A 19,617-nucleotide genomic window follows, 5' to 3' on the forward strand; every position below is an offset into this window, starting at 1 on the left:
TTTAAATTTAAGCAAGAGCTTTTCAATTATTAAATATAATCGTAGTTGAGTTTGCATTTTGCGTACCTCTTTTCCTCGACAGATCATAACGTTCCATTCAAAATATGGAAAATGATGAAAGATCAAGTTAAATTCTTATGAAATATTTTTTTGGAAGAAAATGTAATATTTACAGGACAGCTTAGATTAGAGTAAAGCAAAGCAAAGATGTTCTGCTGCAAAAATTTAAATGGAAGGAAGGCCCCATTTTATCCCCAAAAAAAGGGGGGAAATAAAGTAGTTTTGAAGTAGCAGAATTGAGTGAAGGAAATATACGGAGATGGTTTAGTTATGATTTGCGTGAAGAATTTCTTTACTGAGGATTTAGACAAAGATGGTTATGAACACCCATCTGAAACTGGGTTTCATGTGTTGGGACAACCTCTTGTTGATCTGGAGGAGAACGGTGAGGTTATGAACACCCATCTGAAAGTGCAAGGACCATGTGTTGCCTGGCTACAGGCTTACAGGGTCGCAACTAATGAATAGTGACGCAATGCGGAGCTAAAATAAGGGGAAGGTAGGACCGGCCCACCCAAATCTGTAGGACACCCGATCTCTAAATCCCTCCCACGAGCCCCCCCCCCGGCCCATGGGACTCCATTTCCTGGCTGTCATTTGATCATCTTTATTCGCCTTTTCTCAGCAGAGGAGCTTATGCTTTGATCTTTACCCGCATCGTGGGGTTGCTGCATCGCAAAAGTACTGATTAACCAACACGTGTCAGATATGCTACAAGTCAGTGCTTTGAACCATCAATATGTAAGTAGCCCATTTACTCTAATCAAATATGTCGACGCCCGCGTTATTTGATATCTGAAGAATTACATGCACTGTTCATGATTGGGTTTTGTCGAACATTAATATCATGAACTGGGGTCCGAGTAATGAAAACGTCCAGTGCGGATAAGTGGAGGGGGAGCTGGAGAAGTTCACTAAACAGTAAATACCGACAATAATTGATGAAGAGAAATACGTATGAATGGATTGAAAATGAGGGGAAAGAGTAGGATTGACGTGGGATCTTATCCGTCTCTATCATGAAGCGAAGGGAGCATTCTACTGTGCTGATTGGCCTTTTCTCCGATAATAACGAAGTCATATTCAATTCATAATCTCCAAATGATGCACGTCACAGGGAAGAAGGCGTGCAAAGTGTCGTGTGATGTTTCACTTGTGAGGCAAGGCGCAATGAATGAATTAATATCCGAGGTTGACTTCTCTTAATTTATGCTAATTGAGAACCCACCTACAGTTACTGATTCCGAAATTGAATTTGTCTGCCTCATTTTTTTTTTTTGCGTGCGGTTGATTAGTCTGAAAACCAAAAGGAGGCTAAAGCATACGCGTTTATTGTGGAGGGTGGAATAGATTTGTGTTCCTGCTGGAGATGAGCATCGAGGTGCCGGCTGCCACATTGCTTTATGAATGGGCCACATGAAAAATTAAGTGGGCCAGAGGTGGGAAGTCGGGCTGCGGATAAAGCTAAAGGCCCATTTGGGGCATCGTCCTCATCTCCAAATGATGACGTGTCCTGCCCTGACCCCCCGCTCTGTCACGTTGTTCGTCTGCAAACCAACCAAAAATTAAAGCAACCAATTCATTATTATTTTACTACCACTGAGTATTGTTTTCAAATGATGTTCCAACTATAGTAATATATCATTATTTTTTTGATTTCCAAGTTACTCATACAACGGCACTTGCATTGTACACGACACATTAAAAAAAGACACACAAATAGCATTCCGCTGCATTGCTTTTTCCCCCCTCTTGTGTATAAGTATCTTTTTTATTTATTTATTGAAGGTAACCTATTCAAGACACTATTGAGTATTAAATGTCAACATATTTTTCGAAGGTGATTCGAAATTTTATTCACTGCTCTGTGAATGATTAACAATTTCTACTAAACCTAATTTTTTTGCGGTGCTTGTTTTGATTTTTTTTTTGTACAAAAAAGTTTAGGTGAATTGGGTCCCGGGAACTCATCAGAGCTAGGACAAACCTCCAGGCTCGGAGAGTGTTTACAGAGATACTTACAGATTGCCGACCAACAAGATCCTCATATCAGTAGCAAGATTCAAACTTACGACTTTGTTGCTTATGAGTGAACTCCTTACTAATTGGACTAACTCTTGTTGGCTGCTTGTTTTCATATTTGATAAGAATGATTGGGAGTAGGAGGGAGGAAGAGGAGTTTGTTTGGGCGGGAACGGGAAAATTAGGTAATAAAAGGATGAACAGGTAAAAGAGGGGGTGATAATTAGGTCGCGCACAATGGAGGTATTATTATTGGATTGGAGGCAGCATGCGCCTTGCGCCCTTCCTTTAATCCAACACATTTTTTATTTTTAATTCAGGATCGCATCGAATTTTTCTTGTCGGTAACACGATGCATGGAGTTTGATTATTTCATTTCTATGCTGTTAGTGACTGTGCCTTTAATTTTGCCAAAAGAAAAAGACAATAATTGGAAGTGATATCAGCAAGTGAATCTAAGCTGCAGCGGGGTTTCAGGCTCACAAATACTAATTACGCACTTTGGCACATTAATACTAACGTTCTTATTATAATAATTCTCCCATCATGTTGTTGTGCAGTATTGTTCGTACCACTCCAGATGCTTGCTGCATTTCCCGACAATACATAATCTCATCCAGAAATGCGAACATATTTGCCTTCGTAGCTGTATCGCAGAGATCCTTATGAATTTAACTTGACTCTAACATCAATTAATTATATTGTTTTCGCTTCCATTTGTAACGTAGCATCCTCCCATTCTTTTTAAAAAGTAATTCTGGAAATGACTTTTACTTCTTACTATAAAGTCTTCGGATGGAATTTTTGTCTAAGTTATATAATATTGCCCTTCTGTCAATATTTACTGCTGTTTTCCTCATTTGTCTCTTTTTCCCAATTAAAGCGTGAGCTTAAATATAAGCAGAATTGAAAACCTATCTACTCTCTCTCTCTCTCTCTAGTCTAAAAGCTAAAAAAGTGTCACGTAGAAAGAATTAGAGATAGTATTTAGGATTAACCTATCCCTCTTGTCCTTGTTATTAAGACGCGGAGTATTATAACCGCCCGAAGTTCGTCAGTCAAAGAAGGGGTCGTTTAGTTAGTTAGAAAGACATTTAATTAGTATGGAAATACTGAAGCAAGATGCATTTAGAGAGAAACAAAAGAATGTAATAGTTTAGATGAAGAATCTTATATCAAAGACCACGTTAGAAGGAAGTAGGAAAAACCCTATTAGAGGTACTTATACATTTTTTTTTTAATTTTTAATATGGCACCTGTGTGTTTTTTTAAAATTAAATAATTTTTTTTAGCAACATTAGCTCTCTTAACTTTGTTCTATCAGCATTTTTAGTCTCTATACAAGAGTTAACAATGTTAGTAGACTAAAATTAAAGATCTAATTTAGGAAGAAAAAAACAAAGATACCAAATTAAAAATTTAAAAAAATATATAGGTACCTCCAAAATGGTTTTTTTTTTAATGAAATACAACGAAAGTTTCTACAATTATTGGGTAAAATGATATCTATATTTTCCATCGTTTTATTTTCTTAAGACTAGTTGCCATAATTGTTGTTTGAGACAAACCTTTGCTGCTTTCTAAATGTCGCTGTACCCTGTTTACTGAATTATGATGATGATGTCAAGCAATAATAGCATCTTTTCAACAGTATTGTTATCATCCGTTGCACGAAACTAGAAATATGCTGTGCCATTTCTTATATGAAATAATTTTTCTGTCGAAGAGTTATCACCCCGTGAAAGAATATGAAAAAAGGGGGTTTAGATTCCTCCTAATCAATAATTTATTGCGTACAGTACAAATAAAATGAGTTCGATATACTCACTTTTAAGGAGTGACTTCATCCTCGTTCAATTTAATGCTTATAATGCAATAATTTTGATATGAATGGTTTAGATTTAAAATTTATAATATATAATTTTTTAATGATAAATTTATTTTTAAAGAAGTTTTATTTATAAGATTATATTTATTTAAAATTATGTGTCTATTAAAACAAAAAATTAATTTAAAAATATCAAAAAATTTAAATTTAACCTGAGTTATTTAAAATTGACTTGAATTATTTAAATTATAATCGGCACTCTAAACGGATCGTTGTTCGGAATCTCTCTTCTTTGCTTTCCATCCTCTTTTTTTCTCTTCTTTTTCTAACCATGACATTAGTATATTTCAACGACCTGAATTTTAATTTTTTATAAATTATTCATAAAATTTTTTAAAAAACATTTAATGTATTTGCCAATAATTTATAATCTAATATAGTTTATAATTTATAATTTATTTGTTTTTATAATTTAATATTTTTATAATAATTTTAAAAATTTAAATCTGAATTATTAAAATATTAATCTATTAGTATAAAAAAAAAAAACAGAGAGAGAGAACAGAAGAGAATGGGAAAAGAAGACGAGCTGATCACTAGCGTCAATCGAGCTGGCCTATTCTTCTCAACATCGCTAAAATTGCTGACCCCACCGGCCCACTCTTGTTCCCTTCTTTCCATTTTCCAATTTGGATTACCCCATACTTTGGCCACCGTAAGACTCTGCTCCTTCATCTCATGCGGCTGGTTCGGCATCTTCATGGAAATAGGAAGCATTTCCGAAGCAAAAAATTCCGACGTATGTAACATGTATTATATTTTTGTTGACTTTAATTAATACTCTTCTGGTCCTAAATATAAGACCCCTTCTATAATGTAAAGTATATTACAGAAGGTGTTTTATATATTTACATTACAGAAGGGGTTTTATGTTTAAGACCGAAGAAGTAACAGTTATTTTTCCAGCATTTTTAATCTATAAATATAAAAGTGTCATCGCTTTCTAATTTTATTTCTTTTTCTTTTTTGCCAATTTGTCCTTGTATTTTTTTAATCATTCTATTTTATGTACAAAATGGAAGTTCATTCATTTTAGCAAGTGGTCAAAATCCAAAAAAGAACAAAAATCACCTCTCGCCTGCCGCTAGATCAGGTGCCCTCCAGTCTGCTTCTATGCCTCATTGCCATCCACATACTCTATATTTATGCTTATTATTAGTTGCATAAAATAAAGTTCTCACTTTAATGCCCCTCCATATCTTCCATCTTTGATCCCTATTTTATTCTTCGCCTCTTTGTTTTTGTAAATAACAACATCAAAACAAAATAAGAGAACAGCCCAAAAAAAAATCATATTAAAGGTAATATATCCGATGTTCTCTGAATAATGTGCAACATTTTTAATTTTGTGGATGTAAAAGTTTATGGTGTCTACTTATGACAATACTTATATTTATGTGAATCTATTCAACCCCAAATATGTTTCTGGGTGCTAAATGTATGAACTAGACAAAAAAATTATTTTAACTCTAAATTTAATATCCTGTTTCATTTTGACTCTTAAATTTATAACTCTTTATTCAAAATATTTCTCCTGATTACTCAAATTAAGAGCCACGATTAAATGATAGTTTCAATACATAAGATTAAAAATAGTTATTTAGAGAAATTAAGACATATTTGTTACAAATAGTTAATTTAACTAGTTTTGTTAAGAATAATACTTTAAAATATTTATATCCATTATATCAAGCTCTCTAGTCATACATAGTTATATGTACTATTTTCCAAATATTACTATTTTTAATCTTTATTATAAAAGCTAGTTTGATATTCAATTTGATCATAAATATAAAATTATATATATGTTAAGGAGTTACTATCAGTGGTTAATTCACACTCACATGATTAATAAAGGTATTTTAGGGAAGATAATATCTATTTACTACAAATAACTAATTTAACTAATTTTCTTAATCTCTTTAAATTAGTCAGTTACATCTTATATTAAAGACCAAATGTAGTAGTATTTAATAACATTTAATTATAAATCCATATGAAAGAAAAAAAAATATATGTTCATGTGTGATTTGACAATTTTAGATAATAAATTTAAAGAACTTAACCTAAGTTTTTTTTCTTTTGTTAACACCTCCAAATTAGTTATTCATTTCTTACATTGGTTAAAACATAACCTTTTTTTCCCCTGAGAACATATTCAATAGTACTCTCTGATTTTAAATATAAAATGTTTTGATTAATTTGTAAAATTAAAAAGATAAAGTAATTATTTGTAGTTAATATGTGAATAATTTTTTATCACTTTTCCGGAAAAAAACTCATTCCATTTAATTATTATAATTTAGAATTTAAAGATAAAAATAGCCCAAAAATAAATATATCAAGAGATAAAATAAGAAGACCAGAGAAATTTGAATGTTATATTTAGAATATGAGTCAAAATTCTTAAATGAATTTTATATCGAAAATAAGAGGAAATAGAAGGCAGGAGAGGGCAGGACATGAAAAATGAAAATGGAGTAGTAGGAATGTAGGATCAGTGAGAGGCTTGTTGGCAAAAGGAGAAAAAAAGGGCCGTCCAAAATAACGTGTTTAACGGGACGGAGTTATATTGGTCTGGTTCCGTCCAACTCCGACGTGTACCTTAGGGAGGAAATTATTAGAAATGAAAATGGGGATGGCGGAATCAGTGGGGGGTTTTTAAAAGCGAAGGTGGCAGAATCAATTTATTGTAGTGAACGTGATGTGGGGGATAAGTGCCTTGGAATTGCTCAGCAGGCGAGCGGCTTCTCTCCGTTGCTCGCCCCCTCTCCTGTCCTCTGTCCAAAACTGAATTATGTCGTTTTGGATGGAAGATGAAGGTCTTGAACACTTTTTTTTTTTTTAACAATCATATTAGTATCTTCAATTGTTTTTTTAAAGAAAATTCAATATTCTGAATTAATTTTAAACATCTTTTAAGGAGCACCCACAGAGTATTATAAAATAATTTTTAATATATTCTTTAATATAAGAACTAATTGAGTAATTTGAGTAGGTTAAAAAAACTAATTAAGTTAGCTATTTATAATAAATAAATATTTTCTTTCCTAAAATATCCTGGCTGATCAAGTGTATTGTCTCGAACTATCATTACTACAAGAATTACCTTAGAAAAAAAATAGATAAATATGAGAGATAAATTAGATGATAGTCTTATATTTATGACGAAAATAAAAATCAAATAAATTCTTATATTAAAAACTAGAAGTAGTACTTAGCATTCTAAAATATTTTTTAATGGCACTTAATATTTTAAAATAATTTTTCATTTCATTAGTAATGAATATGCCAAAATATTTTTCTTAGCAGCGACAAATACCCTAAACTCACAACACTGTGCTATTCCAAAAAATATATTTACGATGCTAGATATGTAAAAAAATTATTTTAGAATATTAGATTGTACTAAAAAAATATTTTAGAGATACTCAATACATCAAAATTATTTTAGGATGCTTGGTAGGTGCTCCTTAGAAAAATATTTTAGACTGCTAGTGTTATTTAAAAGAGGTAAGGTGGATTTAACACCCTAAAATATTTTGTAATGCATTAAATACCGTAAAACATTTTTTCAAAAAATATGTCCAGCATTCTAAAAGGCTTTTTTTAAGCGTGTCCATTACTTCAAAATCTTTTTTAATCCAGTTAACATGAGGTAACAAAAGTATTTCAGGATATGAAATATACGACAAAATATTTTAAAATGTTAAAAACACTTGAAAAAAATATGTTAAATGACTTTATTTGAAAAGAAAAAGAAAGCATTCGAGCACCTTATTTTCCGTTCAAAACGACATAGTTTTGGGCAGGCGAGCGCAGCGGAGGGGAGGAGTAGAGGAGCGGAGGCGTTCCCGTTGGATGAGAGGGGTGTGATTAGATTCAAAATGAGAACAAAAAATGTGAACTGTGAAAGCAAAACTTGGTCGCCACACTCTAGGTTGATGTGAGGCGTCCTTTGAGATTTGTGAAAGCGACCCGCTACTCCGCGCGCCCCACCTCCCTCCTCTCTTATCTTTTCTGCTTATTCATCCATCACTCCTCAATACCGACAATTTAAATGCTAATCCCATTCCCCACCCCTTTCCCCTACTATTCACCTTATGTTTTTCTCTCTTTCATTGTGCCCTCTCCACTTTTATAGTACTCATTCCCACAAATTTTCTATTAATCAACATATTTCCTTAATTTTTCTCTCCATTTACATTTTGCAGACACCATTATCTTTTTCATTTTTAGTGGCACAAAATATTAACTAGACTTTTTGAAATAAATCAGCGTGGGTCCCAAGTATTGCATGTTGTTAATGGGCTGCATTGTTGACACCCACAATTAACACGACTTTGCAGATTTTTTTCTACTATCAATCGGACAATCACATTTAATTTTAAAAAATCAATCATCAATTACACTCTTAAAGTAAGACAAGTGGTTACTGATATTTCACGGTTTATTTATTGGCATGGCTGTTGCCTTTAATACATGCATGATAATTGAGATTAAGACATTTAATTGTTGCAGGCTCTACTATTAGATGAGGCCCAAAAAGGTTAATTCCCCTCCGTAAATCCAAAGCTACGTTGCAACAAACAGTCAAACACAAAACAAACATTTCCTTCCTAAGGTCCGCTCTCGTCCGCAGATTTCCTCAACTGAGCTCCTTTAATTAATAGGGATATTAACTAATATATTATGAGTAATTTAATATTACTTCTGATCCTTAATATAATATTCTATTTGATTTTCAAGATAGTCCTTTTAATAATTATAGTCTTAACCAACACACTTAATTAGTAAGGATATTTTATAAAAAACAACACATATTTATTACAAATAACTAACTTAATTTTTTTAAATTAGTCAACTAGCTCTTATAATTAGAGTCGGAAGTAGGAGTATTAAAGATAAAATTTCTGTTTATTTCTTCAAGGTATAATTTTTCTTGTCAATACTAATAAATCACGATATCATAATTAATGAGCCATCCAAACTCCTCGTCCAGGTGTTCACACACTCTCAGCGGCGATATCACTGCACTTATACCACTCTGCAAGTGCTCTCCCCAGTTTCGAGTACTTGCTTCAAAAATGGCTCCTTTTCTTCTGCTCTTTTTCCCCCTTTTCACCCAGGGTTTACTTCTTTCCGCTGCTCAGCCTTCCAATTCCAAAACTTTCATCTTTCGAATCAATTCTGAAAGCAAACCCTCCGTTTTTCCTACTCACTACCACTGGTATTCCTCCGAGTTCGCCGAACCAACCAGCATTCTTCATGTTTACGAGAATGTCTTCCATGGTTTTTCTGCGCATCTTACACAGGACCGGGCTTCTTCAATCAGCAACCACTCTTCCGTGCTTTCCGTCTTTGAGGATCGTCGCCGCTTGCTTCAAACCACTCGCTCCCCGCAATTTCTCGGCCTTCGAACCCAGCGCGGTCTGTGGTCAGAGTCCGACTACGGTTCAGACGTCATCATCGGTATCTTCGACACGGGAATCTGGCCGGAGCACCGGAGCTTCTCTGATTTGAATTTGGGTCCGGTTCCGCGACGCTGGAAAGGAGTTTGCGAGGCTGGAGTCAAGTTCACTGCAAGAAACTGTAACAAGAAATTAATCGGCGCGAGATATTTCTCCAAAGGTGGCGAAGCAGGTTCGGGCTCTGTGGGTCCGGTGAACCCAATCAACGAAACCGTTGAATTCCGATCGCCGAGGGACGCCGACGGTCATGGAACGCACACGGCTTCTACGGCGGCTGGTCGGTATGCTTTTAGGGCAAGCATGTCTGGTTATGCTTCTGGAATTGCAAAGGGCGTGGCACCGAAAGCGCGACTAGCGGTGTACAAGGTGTGCTGGAAGAATTTAGGCTGCTTCGATTCTGATATTTTGGCCGCATTCGATGTCGCTGTAGCAGACGGCGTCGATGTGATTTCCCTCTCGATTGGCGGTGGTGACGGCGTCGTTTCCCCTTTCTATCTCGATCCCATCGCAATTGGGTCATACGGTGCGGTTGCCAGAGGTGTCTTGGTTTCCACTTCGGCGGGGAACGACGGGCCTAGTGGAATGTCAGTGACGAACTCAGCTCCCTGGTTGACCACCGTTGGAGCGGGAACTATTGATCGGGATTTTCCAGCGCAGGTGATTCTCGGCAATGGTCGGAAATTGTCCGGTGTGTCATTGTACTCCGGAAAGCCATTAAATGGCAAAATGTTTGAACTTGTTTACCCAGGGAAGGCAGGGCTTCTTGTTGATTCACTGTGTATGGAAAACTCGCTCGACCCCAAAATGGTAAAGGGAAAGATAGTGGTTTGCGATAGAGGAAGCAGTCCTAGAGTCGTTAAAGGACTTGTGGTGCAGAAAGCTGGTGGGATTGGAATGATTCTAACGAATGGTATTTCTAATGGGGAAGGCGTAGTTGGGGATCCTCACGTTCTTCCTGCATGTTCACTTGGTGCTGATGAAGGAGAGGCCATAAAATCATATATTAAATCCTCTGCTAATCCCACGGCCACCATCGATTTCAAGGGAACTATGCTAGGAATCAAGCCTGCACCTGTTGTGGCTTCGTTTTCAGCCAGAGGACCGAGTGGGTTAAACCCACAGATACTCAAACCGGATTTGATCGCACCAGGAGTGAATATTCTCGCGGCTTGGACCAACGCAGTGGGTCCTTCTGGTTTAGACGCCGATTCAAGAAGAACAGAGTTTAACATCCTATCGGGCACTTCCATGGCTTGCCCACATGTAAGCGGAGCTGGGGCTTTGCTTAAATCAGCTCATCCAGATTGGAGTCCAGCTGCGATACGATCAGCGCTGATGACAACTGCAACCATATCTGATAATCGCAATCAACCCATGATTGATGAGGCCTCGGGGAATGCTTCCACGCCGTATGATTTTGGTTCCGGGAATCTTAATTTGGGTCTTGCAATGGATCCTGGGTTAGTATATGATATTTCTGCACATGATTACGTTAACTATATGTGCTCAATTGGGTATGTGGAGAACGAAATTCAGGTGATCACAAGGATACCGGTGAAGTGTCCGGGTAGGAAGGCAGTGCCGGAGAATTTGAATTACCCGTCATTCGTTGCTCTGTTTCAGGGCGCGTCCAAAGGGGTGTCAAGAAAGACGTTTATTCGAACCGTGACGAACGTGGGGGCGGTGAATTCGGTTTACAGAGTTAAAGTGGAGTCGCAGCCCAAAGGGGTGATTGTGAGTGTAAAGCCTTCGGAGCTTGTGTTCTCGGACGGTGTCAGAAAGCGTAGGTTTGTCCTGACGGTGACGGCAGATACCCGTAATGTGGTGGTGGGTCCGTCTGGAGCGGCTTTCGGGTCGGTTTCATGGACCGATGGGAAGCACGTGGTTCGTAGTCCCATAGTCATTACTCAAGTAGTACCGTTGTAAACCCGGATCATGCCTTCTTGATCGAGCCGCGCGAAGTTGAGAATAGTAACGTTATATTTGCTTTTTCTTCCTCGTTGTCAGAAAGCAGGAAGGAGCTAGCTAGCTCAGAGATAGTTCCCTCTTTGTTGGTTTGTTGACTTTTTATTTTGGCCATAGCTTGTGTTTCCTTTGAATTAAATTTCGCGATGTATCATTTGCCGACCTAAACATATCTCCTTGTATACTCTACTTGAGAGGTTAATTTATTCATAGTCATTTTAGTAAGATCGACAATTATTTGGGACATGTCTGGGCAAATGGGTAGGTAGGGGTGGAAAATGAGCAACGAGGTGCATTTGGACTCTAGTGAGGGTTGGTACAATTAAGTTGACATTTGACAACAGCTGCAACGTTATGATAGGCGAGAGTTGGGGAAATTTTGTGGTCTACTGATCTATCTTGTTACTGCTAAATTGACCTGCCAAATCGGACTCGTAAATATCTTCTTGCTTTTTCCTCCTCAGGGTCTGCTTCTTGGTCATTTGTGTCTTTAAACTTCATGTCTTTCCATCACCAAAAAGGAAAAAGAGATCTTCATGTCTGTCAGGTGATCGGAAACACGATGTGAACGCTTGTTTTCGTTAGACTTTTCTGATGTGCACAGCGTCTCAGACAGAAGTCCGGCATCCTGTGCTGTGGAGCTTTCTAGGGTAACTAGAAAAGGATTGGACGCGTGTTACGTTGCTTCATCCCCCTTTGTGACAAGCAAGGATATTATATACTCCTCCAGTCTTAAAAGAAGTTTACAGCTACTCGTTCAATGCAAACGCCACTTTCTATAAGTTTCAGATAACGTCTGAGGGGTTTTCACCTGTCATTGCTTGTGATTCATCAATGGTCAGATAGAAAATTTCCTCGGCAACTGATAAAACCAAGTTTCCCCCCACTATTTTGTATCACCTCAGCCAATATAATCCGAGCAGGTTGGCACCGATATTATATTACACAACACCAAAAATGAAATTTTGCAAGGCGTACATATTATTTGCGGCATCCGCTTAGGCCCCCCGCCCCCAAAAAACAAAAACAAAAAACAACAAAACGTAATGCTCTCACCCCAACAGGTTATATGTGCTTACTTTTGCGATAATGATCTGGCAGCTTATGGAGTTATTTTAAGTCCCATATGTTGCTGGTCTTAGTAGCTAGTTTTGAAGGGCTTGTAAGTTTTGAGGTCCAAAACCACCCCCGCAATGGATCCAACGGCTGCTGCTATAGAAACGAAGAGGCAAGTGACGCTGAGGATCTGAAGTCCAAGCCATCGGCTAGTCCATCTCTGTATTTTCTTCTGGCAAATGTACATGTCTATGGGGAAATACACTGTCAATGGCCAGAACCCAAAAGCTCCTAGAATTCCAACCACATCGTTGAAGAATGGCATCAGCATTGCTATTAAGGTTGTCAACAACACGAATATGGTTCTCCACACTAGGCGGAATAAGTTCAGCTGGTATACCCCATACAAGGGAATCGGAATTTCATACTCTGCTGTCACAAAATTACTCTTTGCCCACTTGTGTGCACTCCATTTCTCCACAAATGCAAACAGAGGCTGGCTGAACACCTGCTCGCACATTCGAATCAATACTTGGGCATCTTTTTTTTTTTTTTGGAAAAAAATAGTAATATAGTTAAAAGTAGTATTTCCTTCTAGTCTTAAATATAATACCCATTTTGTAGTGTAATAGAGTTAGTTAAAAGTAGTACTTCCTTCTATTCCTAAATGTAAGACCCATTTTGTAGTGTAAATTACACTACAAAATGAGTCTTACATTTAGGCCAGAAGAGTAAATAACAACCTGATATGCTCCAACCAGGTGGACAATAATAGCGAGATTGGCGATGTCTAGTAACCAGTAAGGATTGTAGAATCCAAAACCAGTCAAGAGGTTGCCAGGGGCGTTATCTCCAAAGGCTGCGTATCCCATACACCCACAAAGCAAATAGAACACTGTGGTAACTGTGATGCTCAAGAAGGTGGACTTTCTCATGGTTTTATATTCTGCCGGTGGAGATCTCAGAGTGTCCTGCATCAAGGAGAAATATTTCTTTTGAGTGCAAAAATGAATGCGCCGTGTCTTGAATACATGAGAAGGAAGTACCTGAATTTCAATGAGGATGATGGAGAAAGAGTAAGCAAAAGCCATTGCCCCAAGGGCTTGTAAACTCCTCCACATTTTCTGTGTGTCTGTCACAGTCCCACCTTGTGTCACTGTCCCGATGCTGATTCCCATCAGGCTTCCCTTAAAGATTTTATTTTCTGCAACAACGAGGATAAATCATGGCAAGCTCTCTCAGATATGAAACCGCTTTTTTTCCCCATGAGTTGTGTGCAACAACATTTTTCACCCAAGGATGAGTTTGATTGTACCTACAACTTTGCCTATTCCAAGACCCAGACCAACTGCAGAATAAGTGAAGGACATGATCGCTGCTACTATGGAGAGCCACCACACTTGATCGAAATCTGGGATTTGGGAAAGTATTATCTCTGCCACGCCAAATGTTATCATAAACACATTGCTTGACAGGTGACATGGATCGTTTCCATGACTCTTGTGATAACAGTTTGATCTTTTAATGGCCCTGACATAGTTAATCAAGTCAAGTAAGTTTTAATGCAATTCATTCTTTGACATGTTTAGATTGTTCTTCAACTTACATCATACTGACTGAGGCTGCAATTGTGTACCCGATCGAAATCCCAAACAGATTCACGTACTGGATCAAGCCGCATAATTTCACCTTTTTGCCTCCTGCAAGCAAATCATTTTTCTTCACATGCAGTCCAGAAGTGAGATTTTGTTGGTAAGAATGTTCGGAGGCAAATCTTCGTACCTAGAGTGGACTTCACAGCGTCCATGTAGGTGTAATTTCTCTTTCCAGTGACAGGATCACCTGTTCTATAGCACATTGCTAGCAGGTTGGACGTATAGAGGTTGACCAAGGCAAATAGAAGCATCACAGTTGGCCCAGCAACCCAGCCAAGTTGGGCCACGGCCCATGCCAGTGATAGCACTCCCGATCCAATCACTGCGGTGATGATGTGGGCCGTTGCTGTCCAAAAGGTCCCTGCACTTGCGTATATTGGTTCAAGTATCATCTTTTACTAATTTTAGGAACAGAGCTAAGCTGAGCAGCCCAAGGAGAGAAGAGAATATTGCAGACAGATGATGTAATGGTTGTACTTTTGACCTATGATGAATTGGATTATGTTATCAAATGAAGTTATGTCGATTAAAATGATGAATGTTATAACCTGTTCTCTTCAAGCGGCCATCATCATCGAAGCACGTGGAAAAGTTCGACTGGATATCCACTGCGTGTGCCTCAGTTTGGATTTTGGGTTTCACTTCCACATGCAAGTAGCGTCTAAAATCATCCCTCTCTGCTATCTGTTACAAATTAAACAATCAAACCTCAATTATCGAAAAGAAAAGAGAAGAGAATGCCTAATTTTATATGTGTGTGTGTGTGTGTATATGCATGCTCTTACAACTCCATGATGGATTCTGCTTGGAAGGGTTCTACTTCCGGGCAACATGGCTGGAAAATGCAGTCTGAGGGAGAAACTAAGTGAATAGAGGCGCAAGTGAGGGGATGGTTTGATTTTGAGGTAGAAGAGCGGGAGTTATATAGGGCGAAATTTGGAACTATCATCTCCTGAGGGTGGGGCAATCCATGTAAAACACATGTCCTAGTGCCTGTTCCATGGCCTGTACGTGACTTGATGTTCTACTGTGTTAATTATCATTAAACCATATGAACTTTATTTATTACTTTTTGGGGGATAAACTGATAAAGATACATGGGGATGGGACCAAGGGAGATCCAGAAAGAACAAATATCTCAGAAATATCTGAAACAATTAAGGCCTGCATTCTCATTCTTTTTCTGTAAGGGCTCCGAGGGAAGAAATTGACGGAGTGCAACCGAATAAGAATTACGATGGTCAAACTTGGGAAGCTAATCTCTGCAAGCTAACATATTTTACTGTTTTAAGTGACTCGATCCCCTTTTCTTTCTTAAATGAACTGTTTCTATATGCTCCGCCATGAGTTCACATTGACCAGTAATTAAGGCAAAGAAATTTCTGACATAGTGTGGATGACGCATCCAATTCCAATGTATCACACACACAAACACCATATGTATTTATAGAGAGAGGGGAAAGCTAGGTCTTTAGCACAAGAATTCGCTGAATTTAATTAGCATCCAACTCACTTGTTTCTGACTTCTGATCATTTAGAACATGACAAGCACAGCCGATCGAAATGAGCGTATTAAAATTCAGCTGATTAAAGAGTTTTTTTTTTTTTGGGGGGGGGGGATTATTGAAACGTTATGATCACTGCTTCGTCCACCCAGAGACGGATGAAGTTTCGATGCAAGAATGATGAAGAGCATTTTGAATCCCATGCGGTGATGCTGATTGAGGTGGTGTGTCTCCACCACATGAGCACCATATAATGGAAGCATGAACGTACTAAACTAACTCATTCGGTTCTTAATATAAGATCTGATTAACTAATTTAATTAGATTATGAATGCTAGTTGAATTAGTTAATATGATATTTTTTTCTTAAAACACCATAAGCATCTTTTTAATTCCCTTCCTTTCCCTCCGACTTGATTATTATTAAGAAAATATCAATAGGGTTATTTTGAAAAAAAGTTGATAATTATATGAAATATGTCTTATATTTAAGATCAACATTAACTCTTTAATTAGGTCGTATATCAAGGATCGGTAGAATATTATATCAGCTTCCCTTTTCGTTTCTATCATCCCTTTTGCTATTTATCCTCTTTTTTTTTTTGGTCAAACCTTTTCGTTTTTATCGCAAGCGTTTATTATTAAGTATTACCTCTGGTCTTTAATATAAGAACTATTTAATTAATTTGGATAGATTAAAAAAATTAATTAAGTTAGTTATTTGTAATAAATAGATGTTGTCTTTCCTAAAATATCTTTGTTAATCCAGTATATTAATTAGAACTACTATTTGATAAAATATTTAATATGTGCAACTATTACAAAAACTACATTGAAAAAATAAATAAATAGAAGAGACAAAATAGATTGGGGTCATATATTTAGAATCAAATTAAAAGTCAAACTAGCTTTTATATTAAGGATTAGAGATAGTATAATCTCCAATGGTCATAGCGGCAGAATCAAGACCTTTGAGTTATTAAAATACTTTTCCATTTCCAATTTGCATGAAAAGTATACTAATTAAGCGCTATATCAAAAATAATTATATTTCATTGCTTAAATGTCCATGGAAATTAGACATCGTTTTGTATGACGACATGCAAGACAAGTATACCATCACTTAATAACATTGTAATAATAAAATGAATATATAATAACTTTAATATTTCAAAGAGGAAACTTTTATCCAGTAAAAATGCAGACACTATGATTATCGATTTGTAGAATGACCTACATGCGCAGAATAATACTACCTCTGATTTTAATTATAAGACCCAGTTGATTAATTTGGAGAGATTAAAGAATTTAGTTAAGTTAGTTATTTGTAATAAATAGGTGTTGTTTTTTTTAAAATATCTTTGCTAATCAAGTTTGTTATTTAGAACTACCATTATTAAAAGATTATCTTGAAAAAAATAGATAAATATGAGAGAAAAAGTATATTGGAGTTTTATATTTAGGATCAAAATAAAAATCAAACAAGGTCTTATATTAAGGATCGGAGGTAGTACATCACAAAAAGCTATCTTATCCAAACAGCTAGCGTATCAAAAGTTTTTGTAGCATACACAAAAAATTATATTTAGAAAGAATTTATTTTGGAAAAAAGGGATAAGGGTGAAGCGGGTAAGAAGTATAGTGTAAAGCCTTACTTAGGTTTTCTTTTGTTTTGTTTTGTTTTTGTTTTTTTTGTTTTTTGCCCTGATAAAATCTTACCTGGGTCGAGAGCAATTAAGCATAAACAAAACAAATATGGAGGGAAATTACTGGGGGAAAAAAACAAAGAAAATAAAAGAAGAGGCAAAAGAATGTGAAACAGATCGAGGAGATATTTGCCCACCCTCAACCATCTGTACGTAGGGTGCTGGTCAAAATGCTTTGAAAGACCCAATGTTTAATCATAAAGCGTTGGATTATAAAACATCATCAACTTCCTCTTTTGTTAAAGAATAAATTTATTTTAATTAGATGGTGTCGCGTTAGGATAGTCAGTATCTAGTTTATATTGCAAGCAGTGAAATGTATCAAGCATATCATTGTACAAGTGTGTATTGTGTATATGAATATACTACCTTCTGGTCCTTAAAAATATAAAAGTTAATTAATTAATTTAACTAAATTATAAAAATTAGTTGGGTTAGTTATTTGTAATAAATAGATGTTGTCTTCTCTAAAACACCCTTACTAATCATATGTATTACTGTATTAGTTAAAATTACCATTTGATACAACTTTTAACATGTGTATCTACCCTAAAAAAAAGATAAATATAAAAAAAAGTGAACTAGTATCATATATTTAAGATCAAATTAAATGTCAAACTAGCTCTTATATTAAAGACGTGATATAATATAATATATTATATTCATTCATGCAATACATGAGCTCGCGTTTATTTTTTTTTTTTAACATAATGTTTAGGACTAATTAAGGGAATAATCTAAATTTTATTTTTCATTAAAATTTAATATTCACTCATCTCGAAAGAAACATGGTATAAAACAAAAATAAAATATCGATTTAAATAAATAATATATAATTTAAAAGAACAAGCAAAATTAATCGAATACAGCCCACGATTTAAAAGGAATGGATAGGGACGTGGCAAATATAAGTGGAGGGATGTGAGTGTTTAAATTTTTGCTTGTGTAAATGACTCTCACTCATCAATTGCTTCTTGACGTCCCCTCACAGCATCCTTAAACCATTCTCCAATTCATGATTAGAGAGCCTACCACCGAGATCTCATTTTATGCATATATAGTTAATTATATTTACTCCTCTGGTCCTTAATATAAAACCCAATTGTTGAGTTAGTTTTGATTCTAAATATAAGACCCATTTATCATATTTATCAATTTTCTCTAAATTACTCCTATGGATACTCCCTCAACCATAATTAAGTAGAAAAGGAAGATGGGGTATTAAGACGAGAATGGAATGAGGATAAGAATAGGAATTAGTTAAGAAGAAGGTGGTGACGATAATTAAAGGAGAAGAGATCATGTTAATTATAGTAGCGGCGAGGAAGCAGATAAGAAGAGATGCACAACTTCACATTATTATCTCATATAGATATTTCAAAATCCCATTGAGTGAGCTTTTGAATTTACCTCTAATGCCCCGTCTTATCATTGCCTTCCTCACTTGCCACTTCTTTTTTATTTGACAAACCACAAATTGAAAGTCACACACACACACACACACACACACACACGGGCGTGTCATTATTTATTTATTTAGTGCTCGAACCAGACAGATATTTTTTTGCCAATGAACCAGACAAAAATAAATATTATGGTTTTCTACAAATTAAATTGTATAATATATGGTAATTGTTTCATATTAATTAAAAAACAGCGTTTTATTATAACTGTTCTCATCATACTATTAAAAATTCATTCAATCTCACATTGGAGTATAATTATGTAAGATATTTAATTTTTAGGATTAATACGCATTTTAACAGCTTTACAACTTGCGATTGCTTTATTTCCCTTGCCATCTTTCACTGAACAAAACTCATACACCCATTATATTTATAAAGGGTCAAGCATGAAGTTAACATCACACTAAGATTTAAGAAGATGCTTTAGTGTTAGTTGGATTAAATGACTCCAATAACTTACAATTGCCTTGCACCAATAATTTATTATTTTTCTCTTTTATTGGGAAAAAATGATAGGTTTTTTAGCCTCTCAAGTTAATTACAATGTTTTACAATCAACGAATAAATATGCCTTACTAACCAAAAAGTGGCTAGCATGAATTGAGTGGAATTAAAAAAAAAAATTTATATTTTCTTGCTCGGTCTTAACCTATTTAGATGTATATATTCACAAAGCAGGTCTACTTGATGCATATCTAAGTTCTTGAAAGAAAACCCACTCCCCACGTTACTCGCATCCAAATTAAGCCTCTCCTCTGCGATCCGCAAGCATGCGCGCATTAGTGTACGTAAAATTAGCTTCAAATTCTCCCTATGCGCACTA

The 19,617-nt window shown here is 35.9% G+C and overlaps 2 protein-coding genes across 2 annotated transcripts; one reads left to right on the forward strand and one right to left on the reverse strand.

Annotated features, from left to right (window-relative positions):
• Positions 1-8,931: 8,931 nt before the first annotated feature.
• On the forward strand, positions 8,932-11,627 carry LOC114725638 (subtilisin-like protease SBT1.6). Its single transcript, XM_028912165.1, has one exon. It carries the CDS (start codon positions 8,947-8,949, stop codon positions 11,365-11,367), a length of 2,421 nt encoding a protein of 806 aa, XP_028767998.1. The 5' UTR covers positions 8,932-8,946; the 3' UTR covers positions 11,368-11,627.
• Positions 11,628-11,726: 99 nt separating this feature from the next.
• Positions 11,727-14,538, reverse strand: LOC114725639 (amino acid permease 4-like). Its single transcript, XM_028912166.1, has 5 exons — positions 14,245-14,538; positions 14,069-14,162; positions 13,778-13,992; positions 13,206-13,666; positions 11,727-12,970 (listed from the first exon to the last, which is right to left on the reverse strand). Exons 1-5 carry the CDS (start codon positions 14,507-14,509, stop codon positions 12,545-12,547), a joined length of 1,461 nt encoding a protein of 486 aa, XP_028767999.1. The 5' UTR covers positions 14,510-14,538; the 3' UTR covers positions 11,727-12,544.
• Between the last annotated feature and the right edge of the window lie 5,079 nt (positions 14,539-19,617).

This window comes from Neltuma alba, unplaced genomic scaffold (genome assembly GCF_004799145.2).
Source record: "Neltuma alba isolate B1F8T4 unplaced genomic scaffold, ASM479914v2 tig00012259_pilon, whole genome shotgun sequence".
Lineage (NCBI taxonomy): Eukaryota > Viridiplantae > Streptophyta > Magnoliopsida > Fabales > Fabaceae > Neltuma > Neltuma alba.